The 17,902-nt window shown below is 48.9% G+C and overlaps 1 protein-coding gene across 1 annotated transcript in view; it reads right to left on the bottom strand.

The window, feature by feature from the left end:
* The window catches only part of PDE6C (phosphodiesterase 6C), a 30,072-nt gene extending 23,770 nt beyond the window's left edge, over positions 1-6,302 (bottom strand). Inside the window, exons 1-4 of the mRNA XM_078855086.1 lie at positions 5,502-6,302; positions 2,032-2,184; positions 1,185-1,274; positions 400-540 (exon numbers count right to left, since the gene is read on the bottom strand). Coding sequence (XP_078711212.1) covers positions 400-540; positions 1,185-1,274; positions 2,032-2,184; positions 5,502-5,969 — 852 coding nt within the window. The 5' untranslated portion in view covers positions 5,970-6,302. The remainder of the gene's footprint in view (positions 1-399; positions 541-1,184; positions 1,275-2,031; positions 2,185-5,501) is intronic.
* Positions 6,303-17,902: the final 11,600 nt, after the last annotated feature.

Raw genomic sequence — 17,902 nt, 5'->3', positions numbered from 1 at the left:
AAGAAGGAAGACGGAGCAAGCTAGATAGGACCCTGGGACCCCTGGCCCCGCCGCCCTTATCAGGGCCGGGACTCTGTGTGGCTCAGTGGTGAGACCCTGGGAACCCCCGGTTCCCGATCTCCTTATCAGGGCCAGGTCCGATGGGCCAGTGGTTGGGACCCGTACCCTGGCTAGGTCGGGTCAGATAGCCTCCTCTAGGAAGGACATAGCCGGAGGACCTGAGAGCGTAGCCGGTGTCAGGCACGCGTAGCCGTAGGCTGTGTTCCTAGGCTGTATAGCTGACTGTTACTGTAGAGTGTTATAAATAAATACGTGTTGCCTCCGTCAACTCGTCTCCTGCATAATTTACACCATTACACTCCTATCGCTGATGTGGAATGTTTCGCTTCCTCAACAAACCTTCTGCTTGGTCATGTCCAGCAGACCGACGGAGTAACGCTCGCAGTTGAGGTAGCCGCGGACGGTGTACATGGCCTTGTGGAACTGTCGCTCGATGTCCGTGAGTTCCTCGAACACCTTGCTGGCCGCCCACAGCAAGACCTGCAACAGAGCAGAGTCGGACTGTAGCCACGCGGCCTGCACGGAGTTCACGAGCAAGGCGACTTGGCTCGGCGAGCCAATAGCGACCACCTCGGAGCGCTGAGCCGGTTGCGCCGCTGAGATCGTGGGTTCAAATCGACAACAGCCATCCCGTGTGATATGAAAGCCGCGTTTTCTCGAGTGGTTGCAGGGGGATGGACTCAACTGACTGCAGGGGACTTTCTGTGTAACAAATAAACATTGAATTTAATTGAAGAGAGAGGAAATGTCAACTCCTTAAGCTCTGTAAAAAAAGTGGTATCGATACGGCTCATGCGCAGGTCACTTGCAAATGAGAGTTCCCATGATATTTTGCCGGCGTGACTTTTTTGAGAAGCTGTGCAACAACAAGGTTTTGCGCATTACATACACGCAGGATGATGACATCACGTGACATGCATGGTATGATGGGGGAGCCGACCGATGCTATGGTGTGCATTATAATTCGTATTGGATTCCAACCTGCACACATGTTTTTCAGTTGTGCTGGGTAGTTTTGTTTTTATATATACAAAAATGGAACACTTAACATTTCGAAGTGTCCAAGTCAACGGTGAGAGTTTGTGATTGGCTCAAGCGTGCGGTGGCGGAGTGTCGTTGCTTACCTGGCCCCTCCGTGTCTCGCACGCGTGCATGTATGAGAGGTAGTACGTCTTCAAACAGACTGAGGCAAAGATGAGGTATTTCAGGAACACCTGCGGAATAAAAACGCGAAGAAAGTGTCATGATTCCGATTGTGTTTACGAAAACTATGAATGACTGGGTGTTTAAGGTTAGCGATTTGTTGTATTATCTGGCTGTATAGCAAATGAAAAAATACAATTACTTTATTATGCAAGTTAAAAATGTATGTGTTTTAATATGTGTTTTTGAATCTAAGGCCCCTACATAACGTATGCTACAGGCCCCGCACTAGTTTAATCCGGCACTGTGATAAGACACTGCATATTGCCACCTTTTCATCGTTGGCTTATATTGAGCCAATGTACTCCCAGAAGGCCCGTTTAGCGGGTGACAGGAAGTGTTTAAAAAACAGAGACGTTCATTGTTTAACGTGGTGGGACAGTGACGTGACGGAGATGTCATGGGTGAGATCGCGTAAATATAAATGTGTCGTTAACCCACCACCACCCGACACTGCCAATGAGTAAGTTATGTCACGTAAACAAAACGAGCAAATTAGTTACTGCTTCAACACACCGGTTGTGTGCGTGGAGGGTAAACTCCATAGAATTGACAATTCCGAGTCTCGATACGTTTCGCTGGCGATTACAGCGACCAGCTTCACCGGGGCGATTTGCCAGAATTGTCAAGACGTCTTCCTGCCTACGTTTTCGTCGCATCGACCTTTATAGGTCAGGTCATTGCAGATGGGGGTTGGAAGATTGGGGGGGGGGGGAGGGGTTGTTTGATGAGGTGGAGACAACAACGGTGACAACGGTGACCTCTTACCTCCGTGTCCAGCGCTGTGAACGCCGTCCCGTTCACTTTGTTTACGGCCATTATGACGGCGACCACTTCATTGCCGTTCATGATCGGGGTCCCCAGGATGTTCTTGGTGGTGTAGCCCGTCAGCTTGTCCACAAAGTTGCTGAACAGCTTGCCCTTGAGCGGACACACACACACACAACACCGACGACAAATATCTCACCCCTCCCCTGCCCGTGTAGTAGCCTTCACAGACTGTTGGGGCAAGTGCTGTTTAGCCAGCAGCAGCAGCTGCCAAGGCCGTGGCACGGGACACGGGGGTGGGTGGCCAACACCACGCCCGGCCGTCTTTGTCTCCCCAGTGGCGATGCTTTCACACGGCGCGCCAGGTACTCATTTGAGGCTGAGCCGACCTAGGGGAGACCCAGGGCCGGTTCAGATAATCGTCACTGGTGTTGGCTAACTGCCACACTACCGCTCCCCACACCACACACAGTTTTTGTCTGTACGATGACAACATCCCGCAACAGATATAAAGGCGTGAAGCTGTTTAGCATTTTTCACGTGCGTAAATGCAGGGGTTAATTTCTACGCCGAATTTTTTTTTGCTTTCCGGCTTGTGGCATCCCGGAGGTGGCTAGAAGTCACAGCAGTAGCCAGAGCCACGGCGAGAGGAATCCTGGAGGTGCTGCGGTGTGCCGGGCGCGGACATCGTCAGCTGGAACAGACCCCCCCAGCCTGATGACATTTAAGCCACCGTCCGTCCCCCTTGCACTATCGCTGTTGAACGATTAAACACGCCGCGTTCGCTGTGCATGGCGTCAGTTTACGTCGTTGTGACATCGTATTCGACTTTGCTGATTGTCAAGTGCGACTTTGAATCACTTTCGGGGGGGGGGGGCACATTCATCCTTTTGCACGTAGAACACACATTTATTGTGCAAACAGCGCTGCCAACGGCGAGCAGCAATGAAGCGGCAATTTATGAGGACGGCATTGGCTTTTCGTGAGAAAGAGTTCCCAAATGACACGGGCGCACGGCTTGTGTAACGCTCAACCACCCACGCTTATCTGCATCTATTTTTGGTGATCTGATTACGATGGGTTCTAATCGCCGAGGCTGCCTCAAGGTCGCGCGCGCTTGCAAAGGCAAAATTGCGACGGAACAATGCGGTGGCTACGAAGGAGACATCACAGTGACACGCGGCTACTCCGCTGCTCCTGATGCGGTTGCCTTGGCTTGGCCGCCTGAATGCGACGTTGTTTCGCTGTTGCTCTTGCAGCTACCAGCAGCCGCAACGAAATAAGCTGTAGAAGAAGACTGACAACTGCATAGCGATCGTGATGGAATTCGGCAGTTGAAAGACGTGCCACCTAAGAAAGTTTTTTTTTTGCCGTAAAGTTGGGTCCTAAAGCTGCCATACGTGTCCCTTAAATACAACTTGTATAATTTTAAAACGCGACTACTCCACTGCTCCTGATGCTGTTGCCTTGGCTTGGCCGCCTGAATGCGACATTGTTTCGCTGTTGCTCTTGCAGCTGCCAGCAGCCGTAGCGAAAGAAGATGTAGAAGAAGACTGCCAACTGCATCGCGATCGTGATGGAATTCGGCAGTTGAAAGACGTGCCACCTAAGAAAGTTTTTTTTTTTTGCCGTAAAGTTGGGTCCTAAAGCTGCCTGCCATACGTGTCCCTTAAATGTAACTTGTGTAATTTTAAAACGTGACGACAGCAGAAACTCATCTCATCCACGGCCCTATTACCCGCAGCTCATATTGTCCACGGCAGCTGCAGGGTCGGCGAAAATGCCCATTGCCCGTGATTTTTGTTCGTGGTTAAGAGGATTCGCGCGACAAATTCACCCCATTATCCGCGAGTTTTTACCGCACGGATAAGGGGGGGGGGGTAGGATCCGAGTTATTGTTTCCCCACATCACCGCGGATACGAGGGCTTCTCGAGTCGTTCACAACCAGGATTACAAACCAAGCACATAGCCTCACTTTAAATATATTTATTTCCACCGAACACACGGTGAAGAAGCCTACCGGCATTTCGCTGATGACCACATCACCCTTGAGGCACACGATCTTGTCATTCCCTCAGAAGCCTAGCAGAGCTGAGAGTCGTTTAGTCTTCGGATGGGACACTGCCTGGCAATTCAAAACGTTGTAGGCCCTAGAGTGGCGACGTGGCCGGGAGATGGCAGTACAGGAATTCTTAAATCGATCTGTGCAGAACGTTGAATGGCATCCGTTTGTATGCCCGTGGTGGGTTTTCTCGAAGTAAATAGATTTACTTCCCGCATAAAAGCCAAACGCTCATCAATGGAATTGACCAAATATCGCAATGCAGGACTCTTCTGAAACATCTACTTCCGATTCATTGAGGCCTTCCTTGGGAAATAAAAAAGGGGCATTACTGTTGTGGTCTTTCCTAAGAACACTAAATTGTGATTAAAAAACTTAGCAAAACTGATCCAGGAGTCGCCAATGAAGATGTGTGTTTTATGTTCAAACAATGGAGCCGTGATTCGCATTGCTCTATAATTGCATGCCACTCTCGTTTACTCCGTAAAAAAAGTTTAGCAATTGAATGAGCACGAGCACGTTGATAATAAGCACACCGAGAAGATTGGTACAGCACTGTAAACACTACACTGCAGTACTTGCTATTGCAATAAAGTGCATTCATTCTATTGCATTAGCAACTTTAAAAAAATGATAAGCAGACAACACGTCGCCTAGATCATCTGTCTCTCCGTAAAAATGTAGAAGTACCTTTTGTACAATCCCACGGTCTTCTGAGGGTTAAATTTAGTAGCATTAATTCAGTACAAGCAAAATTCGGAACTGGTTTTGACAGGGCAGCGTCTCATCAGCAGAGGCAGGCTTGCTTGAATCAATTAACATCTGGCAGCCCACCAGTATTGATTCAGGCACATACATGTTATCAGAATATAATTTTCTGATCATGTTCAATATAAGGTCGATTATGGCTCGTGCATTGGATTGATTATTTGATGCAATTTCTTGAATAGGTAATTTTACGTTCTAGATGTGAAGCTTTCGTGACTGCAAGGATTCATATTCTTAGGTTTTTTCGGTAAAGTCACGTAGGTAAAAAAATTGTGTTGCCTCCGAAACGTCGTGATTTTTATTTTATTTTTATTTTACTTTTATTAATTTTAATTTTTACCTACGTGACTTTACCGAAAAAACCTAAGAATAGGTAATTTTACGGCCACCAACTGGAAATAGTTCTAACGTTATGTTTGATGCCAGTATTATTGACTGATATTATTATTATTTTTATACCTTTTACAATCTCGGCCATTCTAATTTTTTTTTCGCAATTTGTTATCGGCGCCTGTCAGAGCTACGCGACGTCTCGTGAGCAACGTCGCTCTCGCGGCCCAGGACGGCCACCGTGGCCGTGTGGCCGCTCTGCGTCGCCACCGCCTCTTCGCCCCGTTGTTCGGCGGGCGCACCACTCACCTCGCTGACGTCGTGGTTCACCGTCTTCTTGAACTGGGCCACGTGTCCCACCACTCCCAAGTCGAGCGGGAACACGATCTCGGCCTCGGGCTGGACCAGGCACTCCTCGAGCGACGAGGTCCTGGTGACGTCGAAGAGCCGGGTGGCCAACTCGGGCGTGCCGTTGCGCTGCCGGTACATGAAGAGGCTGCAGCGGTCGGCGTCGATGAGGCCAGCCAGGTGGCGCAGGCACTTGTGCATGCACTTCTCCATGTTGATGCTCTCGGACATGTTGCACACCAGGTCGAAGAGGATCTCGCTCTCCTGCACCTTGGAGATGTCCACGTACGAGGGTGCTACGCCGCCCATCCGTTCGTCCCACATGGCCGAAATCAACCCCGGGCGCAGCTTCCTGTTGAAGTATTCCTGCGCAAAGTTCGGGTTGGAGTCCAAAAATTGCTCCACGCTGTCCTGGTTCTGGCTGCCCATCTTTGATCGCTTTTCCGATTCGGAACAACAATTTAAAATATATATATACGTGCGTATTTCTACGGGTCAATATGCAGCAGCGCGTCCGTGAGGATCTCTACACCATCCGTGGGGGTCTCTACACCGTCCGTGGGGGTCTCTACGCGTCCGTGAGGATCTCTACACCATCCGTGGGGGTCTCTACACCGTCCGTGGGGCACCTGCACAGCAACAGCGGCAGCAGCGCCCAATATTGGCAGTGCCTTTGGTTTGTTAGGTAGGCTCCGGTAGACTTCCCATCACGTCGATGACTCGCTTCGGTGTCGCCGGGGACTGGTTTTGGGGCGTGCGGGCGGGCGGACGGACGGCTCGCAAGGGACTTCATTAAATAAGTAAGCCTATTGCGCTTGCTTAAGCCCCGTCAATGCGATTCGCCGTGATGACGCCCACAGCATCGTTTTTGTGTGTGTGTTGTTGTTGGGATTCTTAATTTGCCTTGAGGTAGCGGATGATTTGTCCGAGGCTGCCACCGGTTTTATGCGCAACCATCAAGCATCCAAAAAAAAACTACAGGAATAGAGCTGGCAGCAAGCGGCAAGCAGCATCATACGTGGCCCGCCAACTTTAGCCACGGGTTGACAAGGCAACGCACGAGTTCTCCATCTCGCTCTCCATGGCCGAGGCCGATTCAAAATACAAGCTCATGTGGATTCGCATTTCTCATCGTAAATCCTGAAACCGTCACTCAGGACATCTCGTGCATGGCGCTCGAGGGAGTGCACTGGAAAACGTTTTAACCGACGGTCGATAGCCGTTGAACTGAAGTGGGTGAGAGGACACGGAGATGTGTCTTGCGATGGAGCTCTGCAAACCGCGTGGTAGTTCGGGTCTGGAGTGCGTGTTCGCGATGGAGCAGTGAACGGCTCCAGTAATGCAATGATAAGCCCCCGCGGTGACCCGAGTTCGATCGGTGGCCACGTCCTACATAAGTCGGCGAGCGCTTGCTGAATTAGTCCTGGGCTCCCAACCAGCTAGCTGAAGTAGGGTCAACAAGCACCATGATCAGCACGGTGTGGATGTCATGTTTCCATCCCACAAACGTGTTAATTTTAAGCAATTTACAAGGTGTGTGAGCAATCGACACAGTTTGCGTCTTTGGCAATGAACGTTAGCAAAGAACACTGTTATTCATCTTACTTTCAATAATAAGTTCCAAGCCAGTTGCAAACATTTGTCGGATCCTTACAAATAAACTCTAAGATTAGTGGCGTCATGGTCAGGACGCTGCAATCCAGAGTACTCCGTTTCGATTACATCTTCCAGAGATGCAGTCGTGAAGCTACGATGCCAGTGCATCGCTGCCACGCCGTCCCTCTCCGTCCAGCGGTACGAATGAGAACAACCCAATCTTGATTTGAAGCTTTCGTGACTGCAGGAATCCATACTCTTTGGTTCTTTCGGTAAAGTCACGTAGGTAGAAATAAAATAAACTAAATCACGACGTTTCGAACGCAACACAAGCGCCCGTCTTCAGGTGAAAATCGCGACAGCTGCGACGTCTGCTGACCATGTGCTGCTTTTGGATGGCACCACTCTTCGATCTGACATTAACATCACGCTAATCTCTCACATTAACATAGCCACTTCCGTGCCCTCGTCGAGGAGGCCGCTCTCCTATCTTACGGCTACATGCTATTTTCTCACATTAACATCACTAGCACCTCCCACTTCTTTATGACCCTTGGGCTACTTCCATTTCAAACTTTTTAAAACAGACTGCCTCAGCAGCAGGCCACACTTTACCACCTGATGACGGACGCTTGTGTTGCCCCCGAAACGTCGTGCTTTATTTTATTTCTACCTACGTGACTTTACCGAAAGAACCAAAGAGTATTTGAGTGCAACCCAGTTTGGTCCGTCGGCAGATTTAGTGTGGTGGGGAAGAGGTGTGGCTAGAAGAGTAGGCCAAGAGTTCCCTTCATTGGAAGCCCTTCCGCTCACAGCGGCGTGAGCAGGCCATTGCGGGGCCGCTCCTTTATCCTTGCTTACATACCCATAGGCCTGCCGCCATGCAGTGTGTACACTCGCACGTGCCAAGCCGCGCATCTGTGACTCTTATTCGAATCGGTTACACACCGTGACTTTCCGTGACTGGTAATCGATTCTGGTTTATCCGGTTATCGATCAACAACACCATAAAACTAGCAGGCAACACGTTACTAAACGATACAAAAACATTTTATTTCCATCGCAAATTAAATTGAACCTCCGCGTACCTTCTGATATTTCGATTTAAAGCTTTCGTGACTGCAGGGATTCATCTTCTTGGTTCTTTCGGTAAAGTCACGTAGAAGGGAAATAATAAAAATAAAACATAATAAAATCATTCTCACGACAAGCTTGCGTTGTGGCCGAAACGTCGTGAGAATTATTTTATTATGTTTTATTTTTATTATTTTATTATTTCCCTTCTACGTGACTTTACCGAAAGAACCAAGAAGATACCTTCTGATACTTACGGTGCAGTGTCAAATCTCGTTGAAAATAATGACCCCGTCAAACCCCTCCCCCCAAAAAGAACACAATTGATCAACAACATATAAACGTTACAATGCATAAGGAAATTCATTTGCTGTCGCGACGTCTACCAATAATGCAATGCTAATCCCCCGCGGGCTCGTTTGGGGGGGGGGGGGGTCTGTGTGTTATTTGTAACCTCAGGACATCTCGTGCATGGCGCGCGAGGGAGTGCTATGGGTAAGCCACCGGGCACTGGAAAACGTTTTAACCGACGGTCGATAGTCGTTGAACTGAAGTGGGTGAGTGGACACGTAGATGTATTGTGTCTTGCGATGGAGCTCTGCAAACCGCGTGGTAGTTCGGGTCTGGAGTGCGTGTTCGCGATGGAGCAGTGAACTGCTCCAGTAATGCAATGCTAAGCCCCCGCGAGCTCGTTGGGGGGGGGGGTCTGTGTGTTATTTGTAACCTGGGAAATTAAAGCCAAACACTCCATCCACTCTTAAGCCCTCTGGGGTCGCGCCGATGCACAGGTGGATTTTGCCCGCGCAGGACAAAGCGGAAAGTTCAAGTCAGCGAATCTGCCGTGCGAGTTATCCCCCTAAAGCCTATTTAATGGAGCTCTATTCTGATTCTCAAGGATATCCTTCGGCTCAGGCAAGACGTGCCCAAAGCTCCACTCTGTTCGCGGCCTTTTTGTGGTGTGCGTGGCGCGTGTGTTCACTCCGCGCGCAAATGTGTCGCCTCTTTCCCGCGATCGTGCTGCTTCGGAGTCATTGCGGCCCCCCCCCGCCCCCCCCCCCCCAACATGAAATGACGTTGACAGCGATGGCAACACCGCACCGATAAAGCGACAATGCGCCAGTGGTTACTTTGATCTATTTTTTTTTAAATCACAGTTGTTGAGCACAGGCCTAAAGGGGGGCCCACCGGACATCAACAAACGCCACTCGTGAAGGTAGAATAGAAGGGAAGTTATCACCGGGTAATTTGTTTTATTGAGCGAGGTGATAAGAACTTGGGACGAGACGAGGGGAGCAACTTACAAAGTCGAGCAGTGTGAGGAAGGCAGCGGGAGGAAGAGTAGCGTGACCTGCAGTGTGGTGGTGGTGGTGGTTGAATGCAGTCTGGTGGACCTGCTCCTCAACATGGGTGGAGGAATGGTCGAGTGAAACTCAATGGGAGTAGTAACCGTGGCAGTAGCGAAATAATAAGCACGATCTCATATTATCATTATCCACGATGAATTCACTTCTCAATCGGACACCATCGCTCACAGACTTGCAATGTGGCGAGATGTTAAACTGCCTGGGTTCGATTCCGACTCTTACGCCTGCTTATTTGGAGTTAGAATTTTCTCCACGGTGGCCGCGTGGATTTTTTTTCTCCGTTTTCTCCTCCACATTCAGAATCAACATCACGCGTTTCCATACGATTGGCCAATTCCTTGAGAAATCGTTTGTGGCCAAGTCACTTGCGAAAAAGAGCTCCATAGCTCAGTGGGCATTACCTGATCAAATAAACAAAGACACAGATCACCCGTATAGCCTTAAGCGGCTGTAGGAGCAAGTGCTGTTAGCGAGCAACCTATGAAGGCCGGCACAGCACGCGAGTGGGTGGGTGGCCAGCACCACACCCGGCCGCCTTTGTCTCCCTAGTGGCGATGTTTACCCACCACACCAGGTACTCATTTGAGGCTGAGTCGACCTAGGCGAGGCCCATCACCGGTTCAAATAATCGTCACTGGTGCTGGCCGTGAGCGGGAATCGAATCCGGTTCGCCGGGTTGGAAGCGCAGCGCGCTAACCGCTGCGCCACCGCTCCCCAACACGTGGCACTTTTGCACACGAGCAGAGTTCATTGCTCCGTCTCCTCGTGCGTGGTGTCTGGCCCGCCTCTCGGCTCCTTGGTCGCCACTCTTGTCGCGAGTGACGAACATCGGCCATCGTCTCTGCTCGTGGCGACCCTCCCCAGGTGACACGAATCATGGAATGAACGTCTGTGTGTGTGTACGTTCTCTAAGCCGTGTGCTCGGTTGATCGCATTTGGTTTATTAGGGGTTTGAACCAGCTGGCCAGGATTGGGCAAAAGCACTTTGCGCCCAGACAACTGGAGAGCACAGTATTTTGTGTCACTAACCACGCGTTAACAACTAACAATGACATGTAAGAATCGCAGTTAAGAGACACACATAATATATCCTGGAAAAAAATTTGTTACTTAAAATCTCATAAATTGCAACTCCAATTAATGCAACTCTCCTCGCTTCTTTTTGCACTCTTCAGACTCTATTCTATCGTCGTTGTTAGGTGTAAATAACCCGTATTGATCCATGCGAGCCTCCACCAGAATCGTAATCGTCACTCCAGAGACCATGGCATCCCAGCAGCCTCCAGGTGGGGTTGATGAGCTCCTGTTGAGATCATGTCCCCCGAGATACGGCAGGGTCAACGTGATGCCCTGTTGGGTTTGCCTTCGGTTGTCGACGAGAAAATCGTTGTGCTGACGTGTCGTGCTCTTCCCTCGGATTTGGCCGCGCTTTCTCTCTGCAGGGGTTCCTCTCGGTTTCCTGCAACTCAACAAAAACAGTGGCCACAAACTCGAGCCTCCTGGTTACCCGAGTGACGAACGAGAAAGTCACGTGGATCGATGGAATCAGCTCGTGCGCAGGCATTGATGTGTGTATGTTGAACTGCTTTCGCACGTAGCCAAACGCGCCGATCAGAGGCGCGGGGTGAAGGATGTGAGTGTCTGTCTGATGTTTTTTTCTTCTTCAAAATATTCAGTTCCTGAACGATTTAATTCCCGATTAAGCTCCCGGCCAGCACATGGAGCGAAACGTCGGAATTCGTGCCGAACCACAGCAGCAGCAGCGGCAGCAGCGGCAGAACCGCGAAGTCCTTCACAGCAGGTGAATGGTTGCGTTGCAAGACCAAGCGTGATGGCAGGCCTTCATCCAGCAGTGGATAAATTGCTCGTAATTATAATGAAGTTACGCAACGAATATATTGTACTCTACAAGAACAAGCATTACATTGTTCGTACACTGTATGGCCATAGGGTCTTCAACAGGCGTGACAGAAGGCCCCGTTGAAACGAAGCTTACTTTACCCGATTATATAGAGCTTATGTTATTTTTAGAATAGTGGAGTAATTGTAGCTTCGCAGCGGCCTTTGTAGCTTCGCCAACCGTATTTGGTCCACGCATGAATCAAGTTGCATTATTTACATTACGATGCAATGAATGCACAATTGCCAATAAACTGAGTTCAATTTTACTTCATTGCTTATGGCTGCTGTAATCTCTACGGTTACTTGCATTGCACAGCGCTCTCTATGGCATGATATTGGTTGGTATTCTGTTTGATTTTAATATGTGGCAATGGAAACCATATATTGTTGACAATGTACTCATTAAAATCAATACACAGCAAGAAATAGGTCAGAACTCTCCTCCCCTATTGCACAATGTGGTGAAGCTCCGTGTCTTCTTGTGGGAGCTGCTCTATGTATCCAAGCCTGGGGTTTGAACACGATGAAATGTACTCGCACCGTACATAGCCAACAGACCTGGTCTTCACCTGAGGACGGCTGCTTGCGTTGTGGCCGAAACGTCGTGAGAATTATTTTATTATGTTTTATTTTTATTATTTTATTTTTCCCTTCTACGTGATTTTACCGAAAGAACCAAGAAGATGAATCCCTGCAGTCACGAAAGCTTTAAATCGAAAATTAAGTGATTTGTCTATCTTTTCTCGATATTGCACTCCTATCGTTTTCTTGTATCGTTTATTGTTGTAACGTTCTGACCTGCCCCAATCCTGGACATCTGTGAGAAAGGTCTTCATAGCTCATCGGATTCCTCCAATTTTAAATAAAGATTCTGATTCTGTATCAGCCATCAATGGTTTCGCCTTCTCTGTCTCTCAATGCAATTTTAAGCACGCGACCCTCCGCACATCTCTGCGCCCTTTTCATCTCATCCATGTCCGTTTGTCAATGTCCATTGTTTCTCATTCCCAAGTCACCGACGCACGAGGGTGGGTGACGGTAGCACATTTTCAAATGAGCATCGCTACGTGACAGTAAAAAGAACCAACGCGTAAATTATGTAACGTGCTTTGGTAGACAATTATATAAGCGAGTGCGTTTCTAAATTAAAACCCACGCGTCGAAATGCTCAAGGCATGCAGGACACAAAGCTTATTAGCCGTGCATCATTGCCTTTGACCTGGAAATGAAACTGAATGCGATGAACGCCGAGGCTTTCAAATCCTTTCGAATGCAGGGGGCCACGCCATGAGTCATTCGCAGCTGGTGATGACACAGACACCTCCGACCTAATCTCTATCCGACGTGGTTAATAAAAGCCCTATTGCTGTGGATTCCCCCGCAATCAAAGTCAAATTACAGGGGTTGCCCTAATCTGCCTGCTGCTATGCCAGTCACAGCCTCCTCCGCTCAGAACGACAGCGACAATTTCTCCAGAATCGTGACACGGCGAGCCATCGTTCAACGTGCTCCGAATGCGATGATTCGCAACCCCGACCAACCAGCGATTCGATGAAATGCCTCGACTACAAACCCGAGATTTCATTCAAGCAGCAATTATTATTTTTTTGTCTCGTTTTTTTTTTGAAACTGTCTCGTTTGTATTGTTTGTGTTGTTTCCCGTTAGTTCTGCCAAACTTGCCCGACTTGGTGGTGGTGGTGGTGAGCGCATTGCGCTCTAAACCCATCGGGCCTGAGCTTGTTTCCCGGCCACTTCTAACATCACCAGTGGCGAGTAATATATAAACCGGTCCAGCCCCCCCCCCCACTCCTTCACCATACTTCACCAATGTGGTCAAGTACGGTCAAACAACCCCTCCGATCAAACCGGCGTGTGTAAACCTCAACCCAAAAGTGGATTGACAAAGGGGTTGTGAACTAACAAGCCAAAAAAAACAAACAAACCCCGGGGCACCTTGCTATTTCTATTTCGCATAACGGCCTCCGACGGCAGGACAGATGACTCAACTCACTGTCAAAACAACCCCCCCCCCCCACAAATGATGCCATGATCAGGAGTCTTCAATGACAATTAGTATTTATAGAGCAACCGAATGTCTACTTTGGGTAATTATTCCACTGAGAGATGAAGGCCAAAGCGGTGTTCTTCACTCATTTTCAGGGGGGGGGGGGGGGGCGCACACTTTCGCCGATAAGACATCATCAGCCACACATTTGAAACCATTGGGGATTTGACAGCACGATGATGGGGGTGGGTGTTTTCTCGTGTCGCGTTTTGTCGGGGGACCGCACTAAAGGCCGCCCAGTGATCCGCGGGCCTTGCAACGAAGAACACTGCGCTGCAGGAAGACCCCGGCAACGTTTGGCGCGCCGTGAATCTGCACAGTTCTTTTACGCAGGGACTTCAACACAACTCCGGCCATCATTTGAGGGTGTAACAGTCGCGGCTGATTTCTCGTGCACATTCGCTAAGTGATATCCGTTGCCATGGCTACTAATTAAATTGACGCGTGAGCGGTGGAGGGGCTTAGCTAATCCAACTCCCCCCACCCCAGGCTAAAGTAGGGATTGAGATCCCTCCCCCCCCATATCCTTTAGGCCTGAGCTGTATGCCCACACATTAACCAAACAGGTATAGATAACAGTGACTGAGTGATGTAAATTCGAACGCTACGCTTAGAAGCTGTCCGATGTACGGCTGTCTCGTACCGCGTGTTTATTCCGCATGATGTCCGACGTTTCGTTCCACGTGCTAGACCACTCTTTTTTTGGAATAATAACAATCTCCCCAACAAAACGTGGAGTGGTACAAGTGTACGATCGGAGAGCGATGCCTGACGTTCAGAATCTTCATTTTGACTGGAGGAATCCGATGAGCTATGAAGCTCTTTTCACAGATGTCCACGTGGATCACAGGAGCTCATCTCAGCACGTGTCACAAAACATCGGACATTGTGCCGAACAACGTGCGGTACAAGGACCCCTCCTCTACTTACGAACGAGTTAGATACCAGAGATATACTCTTAGTTTTTTCGGTAAAGTCACGTAGGTAAAAAATGAAATTAAAATTAAGAAAAATATAATTAATTAATTATTATTTTATTGTTATTGATTTTAATTATTTTATTTTTATTACTTTTTATTTCGTTTTTTACCTACGCGACTTTACCGAAAAAACTAAGAGTGTGAATCCTTGCAGTCACGAAAGCTTCAAATCTAGAATTACCAGAGATATGTTCGTAAGTCGATTTGTTCGTAACTTTACTCCAGTCGATTCCCAACGTGTTGTACGGCGTGTACACTAAACACGGAGAGTGGCTTCAAAAGTTGGATAATCTCCTGTAGATGTAGATGGCCCTCGTATCTTCGTGTTCTGTAGATGTAGATGCCACTGCTTCTTCACATTCTGCAGATGCCACCACCGCCATCTATTGCGCGGCGGTTGAACTTGCCACTCTCAATCTTGATTTGAAGCTTTTGTGCCTGCAGGAATCCATACTCTTTGGTTCTTTCGGAAAAAAGTCACGTAGATAGAAAATAAAATAAATCACGACGTTTCGGCTGCAACACAAGCGTCCGTCATCGGGTGGCGGATGCTTGTGTTGCGCCCGAAACGTCGTGATTTATTTTATTTTACACCTACGTGACTTTACCGAAACAACCAAAGATTTACGACTCTCGGTTTGAACAGGCAAATGGCCATAAGGACAGGTTTGTTCGTATCTCTGAAAGTTCGTAAGTCGAATGTTCGTAGGTAGAGGAGTTCCTGTGCTGCGTCTTTTCAAATGTGGCGCGTGCATTGACAAAAGGGGCCGTGAATCATCATTCAGTCACGGTTTGTTTGATTTTTGTTTGAACTCAAGTCTCGCAAAACTTTGTGTCTGGAGATTGCAACGAAGCAAAATCAGAACACCGCATCTTATCAGGGTTTCACATCTGATAATAAAGGGGGGCTTCTGGGTGGGGGAGTCAAGCCCCCTCACAAATTTCGTTCGTTTATTTAGGGGCCGTCCATAAATGAAAATGACGTCACGCACCTGGGGGGGGGGGGGGTAAGACATTTGTGACGATGTGTGACGAGAGGGTGGGGGGATTTGAGAAATGTGACGTCACATCAAAATGCGCAACTTTAAATAAATATAGACAACACGTTCTACTTAATTAAATAGACTTTTTAATAAATGTTTTCTCCTACAACATCAGAGTGCAGCGCCACATTAAATACGCACTACAATGACAATAGTTTAAAGCGATTTGAATCATGTTTTTTTTGGGGGAGGGGGCAAAGCTTTGTGACGTCATATTTGAGGGGGGGTCGGATTATTTGTGACGACGTATGACGAGGGGGGGGGTAAAAAAATCGTCCAAAATCGCGTGACGTCATTTATGGACGGCCCCTTATCCAATCCTGGACCGACGTAAATCTCTCTGATTGGAGGTTATCCAGGATGAGGGGGGCGAATCCTAATTGATGGGCTTTCTCAACGTTTGTTTACCGCATTCTAAACCAAGGTTGGAAGCGTTGTCGTGCACTGAGCTCTGCCTTTCTGTCTGTAACGGGGTCAGGGAGGAGTAGGGGGGGATAACGCGAATCTGTGTTTCCCAGGGCAATCGCATGTTGCATAACGAGATAGAAGGCAGGCGCAAGCTATATTTGTTTGTGTTTAATTCCTTCCTTTATTTTATACAGAGTTGAATTGTTGACAACTCGACAATGTCGTGGACTTTTGTTGTCTTTGAAAGTGTTGTGACGTTAATGATGATTAAAGAAGGGGACATCGTCACTTTCAAAAGTGGACGCAGTACTGTGTAGCCAGCGTGAAGTATGGCAAAATAACGTGTTGTCTTTATTTATTTAAAGTTGCGCATTTTTATGTGACGTCACATTCCTCAACACCCCCTCCCGCTCGTCACACATCGTCACAAATGTCTGACCCCCCCCCCCCCCCCAGGTGCGTGACGTAATTTATGGACGGCCCCTTTACCCTTCATTGGCCACGCGAAAGAACGGCACGTCGCGTTCCGCAACGGCGTCGTGGCGGGAGACCTTCATCCAGCAGTGGACTGACAGTAAAACGGCACCCGTGCACTGGACATCCATTCGAGTGGCTTGATCATTATTACGGAGCGAGCGAGCTGCCAGACGGGGCCATGGGTGGCTTGGCCCCAGAGGTCGCAACCGGGTACCCGATACCCGTACCCTACCCGATACCCGGCTACCCGTACCCGGCCGCGACCCTGGTGCGGCCGGGTATGCAGAGCCGGCCCAGCCACGAAGCGACCCTTGCAATTGCAAAGGGCCCCGTGACCAGCAGAGGGCCCCCTAGAGTCACTGCTAGCTCGTGGGTGAAAAAAATCATACATCAAAGGGGCCTCCAACCAAATTTTGCTTAGGGCCCCCAAAGGTCTAGGGCCGGTTCTGCGGGTACGGGTAGGCCGTGAGTCACTGTGAGTCATCGTTTGTCACTCATTTCCCAACGTCTTGTCTCTTCTCACAATTCAAGTTCCTAGAATCAACCCACCCGCGCCTGCAACATGGCTTCATCCCAGAGGTCGCAATCGGGTACCCGTACCCTACCCGATACCCGGCCGGGTACGGGTAGCCGGGTATCGGGTAGGGTACGGGTACCCATTTTCGACCCTGGTGCGGCCAGGTATGGGTACAGGTAAGAAATCAAAACCCGTTTGCGACCTCTGCTTGGCCCTCGCCGCAAGTGAAACAGCGCCCTCCGGTGGCGCCACGTCTCTCGTTCTGTTCAACGAATGCTTCGTGGATTGAAAGTGTGCGACTCACGGACAGTTGCGGTGAATCGTCAAATGAATCTCTCTGTATGGTGCGTGGCATCGTCAGTGGCATCGTCAGTGGCATATCAGCCCCCCTCTTCCAACCTGAGATTAGAATGTTTTAACGTTTTTATTTTATTTTACCAGATCAGGCCAACTGAGCTATGGGCCGTCAATAAATGACGTCACGCGATTTTGGATGATTTTTACCCCCCCCCCCGTCACAAAAAGTCAGACCCCCTCTCAAATATGACGTCACAAAGCTCTGCCCCCCCCCCCTTCCAAAACCATATTTCCATTTTTAAAATAAAACATGCTTCAAATCGCTTTAAACAATTGTCATTGTAGTGCGTATTTAATGTGGCGCTGCACTCTGATGTTGTAGGAGAAAACATTTATTAAAACGTCTATTTAATTAAGTAGAACGTGTCGTCTATATTTATTTAAAGTTGCGCATTTTGATGTGACGTCACATTTTTCCAACCCCCTCCCCCCCCCATCGTCACACATCGTCACAAATGTCTGACCACCCCCCCCCCCTCTAGGTGCGTGACGTAATTTATGGACAGCCCCCATGTAGCAATTTTTTTTAAATCGACCACACATGATAGATAGCTCAACGAAGTGGATAACGGTACGGA

Source organism: Lampetra fluviatilis, chromosome 4 (assembly GCF_964198595.1).
Source record: "Lampetra fluviatilis chromosome 4, kcLamFluv1.1, whole genome shotgun sequence".
Lineage (NCBI taxonomy): Eukaryota > Metazoa > Chordata > Hyperoartia > Petromyzontiformes > Petromyzontidae > Lampetra > Lampetra fluviatilis.
Note: the sequence above shows the minus strand (reverse complement) of the source record. Positions and strands in the feature narration are given on the sequence as shown.